The 13721-nt window shown below is 44.4% G+C and overlaps 1 protein-coding gene and 1 pseudogene across 1 annotated transcript in view; both read right to left on the bottom strand.

Annotated features, from left to right (window-relative positions):
* Positions 1-1659: 1659 nt before the first annotated feature.
* The window catches only part of LOC146206921 (uncharacterized), a 168662-nt gene continuing 156600 nt past the window's right edge, over positions 1660-13721 (bottom strand). The window contains exon 2 of the mRNA XM_084587074.1: positions 1660-1933. Within this exon, the coding sequence (XP_084443200.1) occupies positions 1908-1933 (26 nt within the window). The 3' untranslated portion in view covers positions 1660-1907. The remainder of the gene's footprint in view (positions 1934-13721) is intronic.
* LOC146206924 (uncharacterized) lies at positions 7126-11107 on the bottom strand (annotated as a pseudogene).

Below are 13721 nucleotides of genomic sequence, written 5' to 3'. Positions count from 1 at the left end.
TGTTTTACTCTACATTAACGATTTACCATCCTGTTTTAGGCATTGTAATAGTATATTATACGCAGATGACTCTACCATGATAACATCGCACCATGACATTTACCAGCGCATATCTAACCTTCAAAATGACATTCATTCTCTTGAGCATTGGTGCCATATTAACCGCCTTACTGTGAATTTTACTAAGACTTGCTTTCAGATTTTTCATCCTCCTCAGAAGCCATTGCCCGTCTCACCATTGCTATACTTCAGTTCCACTGCCATCGCGTCGCAAGACCGAATTTTGTTTCTAGGTGTTGTTATTGACGCTCACCTAAAATTCCATTATCATATAGCGGAAACTTTCAAGAAAATTTCATTTGGGTTACACGCACTAATCAAAGCCCGATCCTTCTTCCCAATCCACACGTTACTATCACTTTACTACGCTTTCGTCCACAGCCACTTAAACTACGGCATTTCAAACTGGGGCAATGCCTATCATGTTCATCTTTGGCCATTAATAAAACTGCAAAAGCAAGCCACACACATCATAACCTCCTCCCCTCGAATGTCACCGTCGCACATTGTATTCATGAATTTAAATGTTCTACCCCTCTCGGCTCTTTATCTTCATAATATCGGTATTCTATTCTTTAAGATTCTTCACCATCAGTACCCGTTTAGCATTTTTCCTCCCGGCATGATCAAAAGCAACAGCGTTACACGGTTCGCTCTACATAATAATTTTCCACTACCTAAGGTCAGTACTAACTACGGGAAACAAGGCCTTCAATTTTCGTCCATATCATTCTGAAATTCTTTGAATTTCGAAATTAAGCAAACTAATACACTTTCTTTATTCAAGTTTAAATTGAAAAAATTTCTTCTTAATTTCTGATTTCTTTACCTTTTGTGTCGCGGAATTCATAAGTGTTTTGTACTTTTTTCTGTATTCTGTTTTTGTATCTAAATTTGTTGGCAATGCACTCTTTACTATGTATTTCATTATTTATTTTCAGAGTTGCTTCATAATTTTTTTTACAATAATATTATTCTTTACGTTGCCTATCAAAATCTATTACCATGGCAGGTCCCACCTGCGGTCTTGTACCATGGGACCTCTCGCTGTATATTATTGTACCTTGTTTTTTGATGCAAAAATAAACTTTCAACTTCAACTTCAGCTTAGTTACAGTGGCTCAGTCTGCGGTACCCCAACTCATAAAAGCTTCCCGAAGTTGCATGTAATACACAACTACTAGCCTTTGGGTACGCTTGAACATATGCCTGTATGATACTGGCCCCATTTAAAGCTTTGGCAATACAAAAGTGCTTTGTGCGCCTTCTCTAAGACGTGGTCTTCTGACACCACGGAACTTTTCATGAAAATAATTCCCATACCAAATATGAGAAACTGTCCCCAAGCGCGAGGACACATTCCCTCAATGATTGCTGTTGGTTGGCAAAGGAAGGAACTAACCTTTCATGGCAGATGTGAAACAACAAAAACCCACCGAAAGCAGAAATAATGCGGAGAAAAGTGAGCATTCTTCGCCCACACAATTAAAACAAAGACAGGCATCTATTTCAACAAAATGAAAGTCATACCTACTGGTCTTGATCGTTTCAAGGACGAATGTATTGAAGACGCATTCGACAACAAAGAGGAGAGAAAGCTTTATTGTAAAGAAGGCACGAGGGCTGGAAGGCAGTGCACTATTAGCATGGGCTTGCCTCGCTGAGCGGCAATAGGCACTCTCATAAATAGATTTGGCTAAAAAGTAGAGGAGGGGGAATGTTTGAGCAAGTGTCGGGCTGTTTTTGGCACAAGCGGCGCGCGCGGGGTTTGTACTGGGATCGCCGCAGGCTTGGTCCGGTGGCCAAAATAGGGGTGGCTATCACAGCAGTCCAGGGAGGGAGATCCTTCAGCGGCCGGGCTCTTTGGACAGGGCTGCGAGAAAAGCACACTCCGCATCACTACATCTGGTTGTTGTTATTCGCAAACATTTCACGCCATCGTTCCACTCAATGTTTCTGCCAGCGTGACCATTTTGGTTACCGGTGGACATAGAGAAAATACTTTTTCTAGCAACACGCTTATTGGTATATTTATTCAGTAGTGACCGCAGCCGTGTGGCGGGGCAGAGTTCCCCATTGCCCTCTCGAATACTAATATCTACATGGATCGGTGCGAGATGGAAGGATACAACGCCCAAGTGCGAATACGACAAAGCAGTATGCAGGTAGCACACATTTACTGTATCAAACTTTGACTTAAAAATGTCAACGTCGCTCGCGGAACGCCAGAGCTGTCTGCTGGCAAAAAGGACCGAGTACAACTGAGCAAATGTATTGCCACGTTTTGGATCAGTTTTGGAGCGTATTTGCAATGCTACTGAACGATACGGGGCGCTACTAAGTCTGGCGGCACTGAGCAAGATGACGGAAATATTGAGGTCCACGTTTAACTGAAGGGTGGTCGAGTTTCCTTCACACATGCTCCAAGCACCAGAGACTCCGGCACCGGCGTCACTTGAGTTCGTGAGAAAATCGTGGAGACGAACATGTTTACGTGTTCCTCTGCCGCCGATGCTTCTGAGGAACGGAAGCATGTCGGCACCATTATTACGCATTATTAGAAGTAAGAATCTCATCGATTCCGCTATTATTCAGCGTGAATGAAAAGACGTCGCGCTCATCGTACGATACTCCGGTGATCGCGCTTGTTGCTGCTGTTCGGTAGCAGTTGAACATTTTTTAATGCGAAAGCATTACTTGACTATGTTTGCGATTCGTGTCATCAGAGTGGTCACAAAACGTGTCCGCGCATTTGCGTCGTTCAGTGTAGAGTTCGAAGAAAAAAAAATGATTGTATGAGGTAGAGGGTGAGAACATGTTACTAGATGCAAAATGTAGTCGATGTGGATTGATTAGTCATTGATTAGAGGTAAATATGTCAATCACACGTCGAAAATAGCCACGGAAGTATGCCAGTATAGCGCGGGCACGTGCAGAACCGGTAGTGACGTCAGACTAGAGCAGAAATTGTGGGAAAATAAGTGCAGCAAGACGAAAAAGGGTTGGATTAGATTAAAAAGTGAATAATTAACATGAAATAATAAAAACGATAATAAAGACATTTGACGAAATTATCAAAAAAGAGTTGCGCTAGTGGTTACGGTATGCTAATGCGGTTTCCATCGAGACTGCAGTCGTCATGGCGCATCCTAGCAACAACGTGATATCATGGAAGAGGGCGGTGGTGGCGTGATGAAAAATTTCCGCAGCCGGCGACGTTATGACGCATCCTAGCAACAACGTGATGCCATGGGAGACGACGTCGCGAGAGTGGTGGCGTGATGAAAAAAAATTACCTGGTGGTTTAACTTTGGTTAACCCTGGAGGGAAACGAAAGCTTCATGTACATGACTACCGTCATTGCCAATCTTGGATTAAACACATTGTACATTTCTCCGAACGTAAAGCCCGTTCTTCATTGGTCTCTTCGGCACGCCGCCTTTTCAGGCCTCATTCCGCGTGCCTTCTTCGCGCTTCGATGCGCTACTGTAGCAGGGTGTTGGTTCTCCATCTCGTGCAGTGTTGTAACCTAGGCAGGAGCCAGGGGGCTCCTACTTATACATTTGTCGCGCCTCTAGCGCCCTCTACTTCCTCGTCACACAGACGTCACCTTACGTGACATTCGGCCGGCAGAAGAGACCTCTGAATGTGCCTCGAGGTTAAAACTGTGCATACCCGACGGTACCTGCGTGACCTTGACCTTGACAGTGGCACGTGACTATGCCCCAAACTCCCATGGTACCACCATGTCACTTGACAGTGGTCATGGGCTGCTTGGCGGCCTACGTGACCATGCCCCTAGGTCACATGGCGACCACCAGGTTTAGCACAAAAGTTTGATCTCTAAATTTCCCTCAAGGTGAAAACCGTGCATACCGTATGGCACCCCTACTGAAAAATCCTTACATACAGGAAATTGTATCCAGGTTTATTGTACAGGATCTGGGATACAGGATTGTGGGCTATTTCAGAAAATTCCTGTATTGCCCAAGAAAGTCCGCAATGAAACCGCGCGGAGCTCGAATACCGGAATGTACTTATGGTTGATAGCCCTCGTTTCAGAAAACAAAACGCGTTGCTAGGCTAGAAAAAGCACGCAACAATATAAAATAACACGACTACATTTAAAAATAAATAAAAATAATAGAAACGATAAAATAGAACATTTACGGCGACGAGTCTGGATTCGAACTTCGGTCTCCATGCTCCTGAGACGTATGCGTTAACCACTACTCCACGGCGGGCTTTTTTTCTTTATTGCATGGAAAATCTCCGTAAAAAAAAAGAAAAAACTCCACTTACCTAAACTTGTCCATGTCTAAAGTTACCGGGCTGCTTATTACGAACCCGCCATATTCCTAGCCCGACATTGCACCATCATCAAAACATCAAAATTCTGGGATGCAAACATATGCTTCAGTAAGATGTGTTGTCGGCCTAGTTGGTGCAGTACTTCAGACATCTTATAGTAGCGCGAACAAAAACACACACAAGACAGGGTACAGGACGAGCGCTAACTGCCAACTGTTTATTGGAAGGAAAGAGGAACGTATATTTAAACCCTCGGCCACTCAGGTGTTCATAGACCCAATCGCACTCACCCCACCCGGTATCAAAATTCATCAATGACAAGCCTAGGCATGTGTGAATAAACACAACAAGGAAGCGATAAATAAACGATACAGATCTTAACAACAGTCAAACGTAGCAAAGCAGTGTGAAGACTTGAGGCAAAAGCATTCAAAACTAAACAACGTAAAAATTAGAGCTCACAACAAGGTAATAACCAAAGGCAATTAGCAAAGAGGCAATAGCAGTCAATCCCTCGTAGCAAAAGCAGTGTCCATAGCAAAGCAAAAGCAGTCTAACAAAAAGCCATAAAAAACCAGAACAAACAACAAGGTAACAAAAGCATTTTAACAAAAACCACCAAGGTAAGACCAAGGTAAAAAACCAAACCCAAGGGTAACTAACAAAAAATTGTAGCAATAGCAGTGAATATCTCGTAGCAAAGGCAGTGTCATGTATACGAAGCAAAAGCAGTCAAAATCTAAAAATTAAACAAGGTGAAAAATCTATATATATAAAAATATAAAAAAACGCCACTAATACTAAAGACAGGTCGTCCGAAGCAGGTTACAAACAGTGGACAATGGAATACTCATTTCAGATCATATTATCGAGGAAAGATACCTCACTGCTGTAGAGCACTACAGAAGACTCACTGATACAGTCAGTCCCTCTTATCTTTATAAAGTACGCTTCCATGATTTCACGTGCGAGTGAATTGCGGCTCTTGCCAAGAATCCTAATCTCATACAGCCGAGGCTGGCAACCCCTACAGGACACGTAATGCTTAGCCAAATTAGAACCTTCCCCCGTTGTTATTGATAAGTCATGTTCCCGTGCACGATCGTTCACGCAGCGTCCAGTCTGGCCTACATACACCTTTCCACAAGACAATGGTATCTCGTAGACAACTCCGATGGCGCATTCCGCCATCGGATGGGCATTTATCGAGTAAGTAAAATGTTTTTTAGGTAAATATTATTACGTATGTTTTGATTCGTTAGTTCAACACAAAATAATTATAACTAGAAATTTTGAGAATGATCACCTCCAGCATAGTGGTTTTCCTGTTGAAATTCAATTCAACTCTGCCCTCAATTCTTCCCAAATCATCCCTGCCCTAATTGCCCGAATACAAATTAAAGATGGCAACTTGAGTCTGCTCATAACGCCAACATGAGCTGAGATTCATATAATTGCATGCTTCTTACGAGGCCTTGACAAGACAGGGCCTAGAATAACAACCACAGGAAAGTCTCCTAAATAATGTCCCAATAAGCTCCTAAAATACCCCGAACATGTCCCACCTCGGTATTGTTTGGGACGTCCTGAGGAAGTCACTTCTTGTTTCATTTGGGATGTTTTGGGGGTTTTTGTGGGACATTTCCGGACTTCCCTAGGACATCCAAAACTCCCATAATCGAAATCCCTGGGATGTCCCTGGGACGTATGTGTGTTTGGGTTGTAATACTGCGTGTTTTAGCATGACGTGCTACCAGCGGAGCAGCGACGTCAATGAATACACTTCCGACTGAGTGGCATCAATATGTAAACATTCGAGAAAGCGTCACCCGGTGTGCGGCTATCCGTGCATCTTTCGATTGTTAGCTATGTTTATTTTTTCTCCAGCGTATCTTCGTCCTCGCTAGCGAAACGATACGTTCATGCTTGCACTTTTGCGTTCAAAGCGGCAGATCTTCAATCGCAGATATGAAGATGCACGATCTTACAAGCTGCAGCGACTGTTGCACGCGAAAAAGCGATGTGATTCGCGTATGTACGAGATAGCGCACAATTTGACGGCTTCATATTGTCGAGGTATTTGCGAAACGATGAGTGCTCTTTATATACAGAATAGTTGTATAATATATTTGGTTTCATGCTTATTTAGTGCGCTGGCGTGTCTGGCATGGTCATTCTGGTTGAGCTTCATCGATCGGCCCGACTTCTGTTCAGAATCGGAACTTCACTGCCCGGTATCAGTTCCAGAAATGACAGATTCGTCCGGTTTCTGGTTAATTGATACAGGCTGAACCACCATAAAACCGCGCGAAGCTCTAATTCCGGATATTCTAGTATGATCCGTGGCCCTCGTTTCAGAAAAGAACTAGACGCCAGGCTAGAAAAAGCATGCAGAGCTATAAATTAACACTACATTCGAAAACAAAAAACTGTTAAAGCAAAAATTTAACATTTTCAAGTCGTGGTTCGAACTTCGGTCTTCACGATCAACAAGGGCACACTAATATCACACCGCGACGAGATTTTTTTCAGCGTGGTATTTATTACACGCGTTTGCATAGAGAAGAGAGCTAGATACATTATTTACAAAGTAATCAACCTGTAGCCGAACAAATTCAATTGAAATATACAACATCATACAACTAAAATACGTCTTAACGCAGCATTAAACAGCAGCAAAAAAACACATCAGTACAAAACATCAGCATTAATGCGCAACGGCACATAACTATAGCAAATTTTAACACAACCGTACTAAAACGGCGGCAAAGAAAAACAACACATCAATAATGGGAGCCAGTCCGGTTGATAGTCACTTTCTTAGTCACTTAGGAAGCCAGGACCTCTCAAGCTGTTTATACAGCTTTTTCCCTGGCTGTCCTCGCAACACCTGTTGCGGAAATAAACCTTCAACCTTCAACCTTCTTCATGTGTCACTGGTGTACCATCTGGCTGAAATGAGTACTAGGGCAAATTAGAGGCTCAGCATTCCGGTCCAACATCCGTGTTTTCCACAGGCTGTGCAGTCCAAGGATCGAAATCATGTAAAATGGTTCATGGTCATGTTGGGTGGCCATTAGTTACCGCAAACTGTGAGCATTCAATACCAAGTCTTTCTTCAGTGTCCTTTGTAGAACGTCCTAAAATAATATCGCATCTTTGCAAGCAGTAAAACAGTGTTCGATGGTTTCAGGTATGTCACATAGCCGACAATTAACAAAAGAAACAAAATATACTTTGTGAAGCCACACTTTCCTAGGCAGAACTTTGGCATGGAGTATAAAGAAAAAACGTTTTAGTACAAGGCGAAATTGGCATTTCACGTACTCTTCTTAACACATCATGCCCCATACAATTTGAATAGAGAGAACGATATGATGGAGGCGGGAACAGCATAGATATCAATTCTTTGTATAAATTTTTCCTTGAAACAGAGAATAAGTACTCATAAGAGAAGCGAACTGCCGGAAAACACATTGAGTCATAAACTTCCTTCATAAAACCAAATCATAAGGGTTGATGTGTAAAATTGGAGGAGACCACTAAGATGGGAACAAGGTTCACAAAGTTAGTTTGCAGGGATGCTGATAATTGGATGGGTGCTATTACGAAAGAAGAAACGAGAAACTAACTGTTTGACATAGATATGTGTTAAACCTAGACCGCCAGCACAAACAGGCCTGAATAGGCTATCGCGCCGCATCGGCTCAAAACTGGAGGACAATATGAACGTCGCAAACGTTAGGTGAAACCTTTGGATGTAGTGCCTTGCGCAAAGAAGTACTTGCAAAATATAATAAATTTTTGTCGCCAGAAACATGTTGCAGGCCTGCGCTCGACCAAAAATTGATAAACGGTGGGGAACAAAAGTCTGGTCGTAGCTTTGGAGGGCCGGGACCCGCTCTCTCCAGTAGTGCCTACTAGACTTGAATGCATGAAGGAGAACTTCTAGGTGTTTAGGAGGCACACAAGACCATTCAATTCCAGCATAATGAGTCGACATTGATCCCCATGAACCAAACCACGGACCCTAATTTTTAGATCTATTCATTTGAGCGCCAGAGGCAATGCCAAACTGCTCAATAGTGGTTACAGTATGGTCGATACTAGGTTTATCAATGCAGAAGAATGCCAAATTATCGGCGTAGGCGAGCTCTTTTACTTCATTACTGAAAGCAACATAACCACGGATATTATTGTTTCACAGTACGCGTAAACAAAGTGGCTCTAGGTAGAGGGCAAAGAGTAGTGGTGAAATAGGGCAGCACTGTTTCACGGATGATCGAATTGGGACAGGCTCTGAAAGGTGACCATTAACAACCAAGCGGGTGGAACAGTCGTCATAACAAAGTTGCAACCCTTTAAGTATGGTTGATTCAATATTGCCATGCTTAAGAAAAGAAAACAGAAACGAATGCCAGACACGATCAAATGCTTTCGCAAGGTCAGTCTGTAGTAGAGCAAGCTGTTCATAAGAGCCAGAGCAAGATGCGAGAATTGTACGTGCAATATGTATGTTACTTTGTATGGAGCGGCCCCTTAAACCTCATGTTTGATGACGACCAATGAGAACCGCCATCGCATGTTGTAGATGACTTGATAGAACTTTCGCGAAAATTTTGTAGTCTACATTTGCCAACGTGATTGATCTGTAGCTATCCACTGAATGCAATATTTCTTAATCCTTGCTCTTTGGAATTAAGACTGTGTGATTCCTAGTAAACGGCTGAGGAAGGACCGCTATATCTAAACTTAAAGTAAAAATCTGAAGCAGGGCAAGGCTCAGGAAAGATTTAAAAGCTTTATAAAACTCGCCTGAGAACCCATAGGGGCCAGATGTTTTGGATAGCGGTAATTGGTCAATTGCTTGCTGTATTTTTTACAACGTGACAGGGCGATTGATAACAGCACACTCATAATCTGATAAAGGAGTTATAAGAGCTGTGGAGTTAGCTAGTAGATCCGAATTAGGAGCAGCAGGAACGTCACTGAAGAGTGTTGTGTAATAATAGCTCACAAACACAGATATCACATCAGAGGTTTTGGTTACTAGGATGCCATTGGACATCATTTCCGGTATCAACTTGGCAGCAGCGTGATGATGTTCGTCAAGTAGAGCTTGTCGTGTAGGATTTTCGAGTGCAAAGCATGATTCGTGGGAGATCGAACTCGGGCCCCCCTGAATCTTTGCGCGTCCTGTTTTTGTAGGTCGCACTTTATACTAGCAATTTTATCTAAATATAATTCTGGTGCCTCACATTCAATTCATAGAGCTTATACAAACTCTTATGCAGTGCCCTCTCTTGAAACCTCCTATAAAAAAATCTACTCTACCCAATTTCAATAGCTATCGCTCGCACCTCCTCTTTAAACAGCTGCCAAGCAGCAAACAAGGATAGGGTACCTGTAAAACATAGCTGAAATTGTGAGCGCATTCGAACGGCACACTGACAAACTCTTAGTCATTTACAAGCGAAGACTTTAGCTTCCAAAGCTCCCATTTCAATCTACATTTTGAGCTGTATCTTCTCCCGAGTCGAGCAACCACCATACAATAATCTGAAAATTAAACTGGTACAGTTTCAATCAACAAAGCACGGGAAACCAGCGAGGAAGAAACATAAATCCTGTCTAGGCGCGCGTGGGACCTCCCCTGGATACGCGTGAATAGTGTAGTTGCAAGACATGAGGCCCCTGTATCAATGAGTCCTGCGTCATCCGTAACATGCAACAACACTCCACCCCTTCTGTCTCTGTGGGCACTAGGCACAGCACAATCATTCAAGTGACACACAATTAAAGTCTCCCATTAGCATAACATTCCTATCACAATCTAGAAGGGTAGCAATGCCTTCAAACATAACACGCTCAGCTGCCCTATTGGACGCATATATAGAGACCAGTCGCCATGGCTTCCTGTGGAGCAAAAAATCACAGCTTATTAGCCGCCCTTCAGAGTCGGTATAGTAAGATAACGCAGAATAAGGGACAGTCTTTCGCAAAAACAAGACGCCACCCGCCGATACACCAACAGAACGCGTTACAAGAACATTGTAATCAGTCAAAAAGGGCCCTAGTGCCCTCTCTGTCTCCTGTTTACTTTCAATCTTCGTTTTCTGGACAGCGAAAAAATCTGTCCGCCTGCATCTGAAAAGTCGGCGAAGCTGCTCCTGCATCTGGCGAGACCTAAAGCCTCGCAAATTCAGCGTTGCAAACACCAGCTGTTCAGAGGTCGCCATGGTGACCGCACAAAAATTAATTAGACTTGCATTTGCCTGTCAAGAGACGACGATGTCGCCTCCAGACCGCCTCCACGACTACGGGAACGCGAACGTTGATTCTTCCAATTTTGTTTCGACGTGCGCCGGCGTCGGCAATGCTTCACGCTTATTGGATCACCATCGTCACTTGAGTAAGATGCACAATGCGCCTGGCGTTTTTGAAGAGGCTTTTCAACCGGAGAGGCGACCTCAGTTGCATGTAGAGTGGCTTGACCAGCAAGCTGCTCCTCAGCGCTGACCTCAGGAAATGGAATAACGGGAGCGGCCCCATTTGGTGGATTAGAGCGAGCGGTAGGCCCCACAACGTGCACCGGATTTGGCACATTACATGGTGGCACCGTTGCACTTTCTTCTGCTTTCTCCTCACTCTCCTTTGAGCCACTCTGAGGTGCAAGCGATGTGCTAGCTCTTGAAGGGGTGTCGCCAGCCGCATCGAGCACTTCCGTGGCGTCCATTATGTGCTCTTGTAGAGCGTCGTCGGGGGCCGCACACGATGCCGCAGCTTATTCGCTTAAGTGACGACGCACTTTTCTGCAGTGTGACCAAAGCGCCGACAATCCTCGCAGCGTGGCGTACGGCAGTGCCTACGAATGTGGCCAATACGATTGCATCGAAGGCATAGCGGTGGTATTAAAACAAGGCTCTGGATCCCACAAATAGTAAGCAGATGTGGGATGTCGCCAACGCTGACCCCTTCAGCGAGTGACACAACATCCCTGCTCAGCGTTCTCAAATCTTATATTTCTGCCACTTTTCAGTTTTCTGTTGAAATCGGCTTCACCATCCCGTACGCCTGGAGTGCCTCACGTATGAAGACGTCATCCAGGCGTCCCGGAAGCCATAAAAGCTTCAATTTTGTCACTTTTGGTTCTTGGTCCTCGACGACGCAGCGACGCCCCTTAACGAGATCACCGCATGGCACCAGCTTCTCTTTCGATTGTGCCTATTTACAGGTTACAATCCATACATTGGACATTAAAATTGACCAATTGAACTAATTTCCTTGAGGTCCACATTTCGAAGGGAGTCTCTGAAGTTTTGTGCCCGATATGGGCGCCCGGCAAGGTCCGCACGCAAGAAAACGGTGTCAGCGACCACCTTACCAGTTGGGAGATGGGGCAAAACGATACGGTATTCATTACTGCTGGTCGTAGCCTGAGCAGTACCTCGGCCAGAGGCCGATTGAAGCCTTGGTGCGGAGAACATCGAGGAACGCAACAGCTTGGAAAAGCGTTTGCGTCTTTCTTCCTACACCACGGCGGGATATGGTTATGGTGAATATATTTCTATTTATGTAGTCGACATTGCTCTTTCGCACTTTCTGTATTTTTGTGGGGTGTATAATTTTTGGTCGTAGTTCCCCGTTCGCCCTTTAAACACGCTGAATCTTTTCCGTGGCTATCACGACGGGTTATCCGTGTCGCGCAGCTTTACAATGCATCGCTTTCTTGCAGACAAACCTCAGAATGGCGCAATTTACTAGTGCTGTTGTGTTTTGTTTAGCAGTGCTAGTTTAGCAGTGCTGTTAGAGGAACTAAAGGGTATGAAATGGGATGTCATAGGGCTAAGTGAGGTTAGGAGGCGGAATGAGGCATATACTGTACTGAAGGATGGGCATGTACTGTGCTATCGAGGTTTACCGGAGAGACGAGAATTATAGGAGCAGGTTTCCTTGTCAATAAGTATAAAGCGGGCAATATAGATGAATTATATATCGGGTCTTGAATATTTGGGGGCTGGGTTTTAAAAAAATCCTATGCAAAATCTACAACCCCATTCGAGCTGAAATTACGTTCACAAAGTAGCAAAATATGGTCTACGTTATCTGATAAGTGATTGAACATCGGTACTTGCCTAGATTTTCCGGAATCGACGGAATATTGCTCTCGGCGGCGTGCACAAATTTCGCAGAAGCGAGTCGAGAAGCTGCGGTGACATGGTGCGCCATCTGTCGAGCGGCGAGGTAACCGCCATCTCCGGCAAGGCCATTGGTGCCGTTGGCGCGCTTGCTTCGAAGGTGCAGATCGTCTGCTCGTTTAAAGTAATGCCACAAGGAAGAGTCACCGCTTCTCTTACTAAAAACAGTAGTGGAAATGCTACATCAGCAGCATTAGAAACAAAAATAAATATTAACTCGTCGCTTGCTCTTCCGCTACGATGCCGGTGCCGTCTGCTTTTGACTGTTGGTCTGTTCTGACGACTCTTGCTCTGTTCTAATCCCGAGGAAAGATCGAAATTTTTTTTGTGTTCGCCCTATAATGCATTGTGTGCTGCAGTGATATGCGTTCATTTTCAGCGATAGAAAAGGCGGCAGCTGTGTCATGGCTTGTTGAATCCGGGTCAGTTCACTGCGTACGCACGAAATTCAAGGTAAAATTTCGCCGTCGTCCTCCTTGTGAAAGGTCACTGCTAAGATGGAAGAAAATGTTCGAAGAAAGAGGCTGTCTTAAAAAGAAAGAAAGAAGTGATAAAGGGGGAACACATCGCAGTATTGCTGATGCCCTTGAGGGTGCATTTTCGTCGGACCCTCAGATGTCCTGTACGCGCGCTGCGCTGTTGTTCGGAGTGAGCCCGTCAACGGTAAGTCGCGCGATGAAACGCAAGGGCTTCTATCCGTACAAGATGCAAACTGTACAAGCGCTTTCAGAAGACGACAGAGACCGTCGGCTTCAATTCTGCCACTCGGAACAACGAAGGATAACTCAAGACCGGGGACATCTGAACTTTTTATTATTCACTGATGAATCCATTTTTCACCTGGATGGAAAAATCAACAAGCAGAACACTCGGTTTTGGGCAAAAGACAATCCTCGTTTTTATTCCACAAACGACAAGACCCCACATATCATGGTTTGGTGTGGATTGTGGCGCGAGGGGCTCGTTGGGCCTTTTTATTTTGAGGACAACGTGACTGCCGAATCATATTTGGAAATGCTGCAGCAGAAGATTCTGCCAGAGTTGGAAGCAACACATATGCAGAAAGAAATCTGCATATTTCAGCAGGACGGAGCTCCTGCTCATTACGCCAGAAGTGTCCGCAACTGGCTGGATGCAACATTTCCAAACATG

This window comes from Amblyomma maculatum, chromosome 1, assembly GCF_055883805.1.
Source record: "Amblyomma maculatum isolate TAMU_Amacu chromosome 1, ASM5588380v1, whole genome shotgun sequence".
Classification (NCBI taxonomy): Eukaryota; Metazoa; Arthropoda; class Arachnida; order Ixodida; family Ixodidae; genus Amblyomma; species Amblyomma maculatum.
This window is presented reverse-complemented; position numbering and strand designations above follow the sequence as displayed.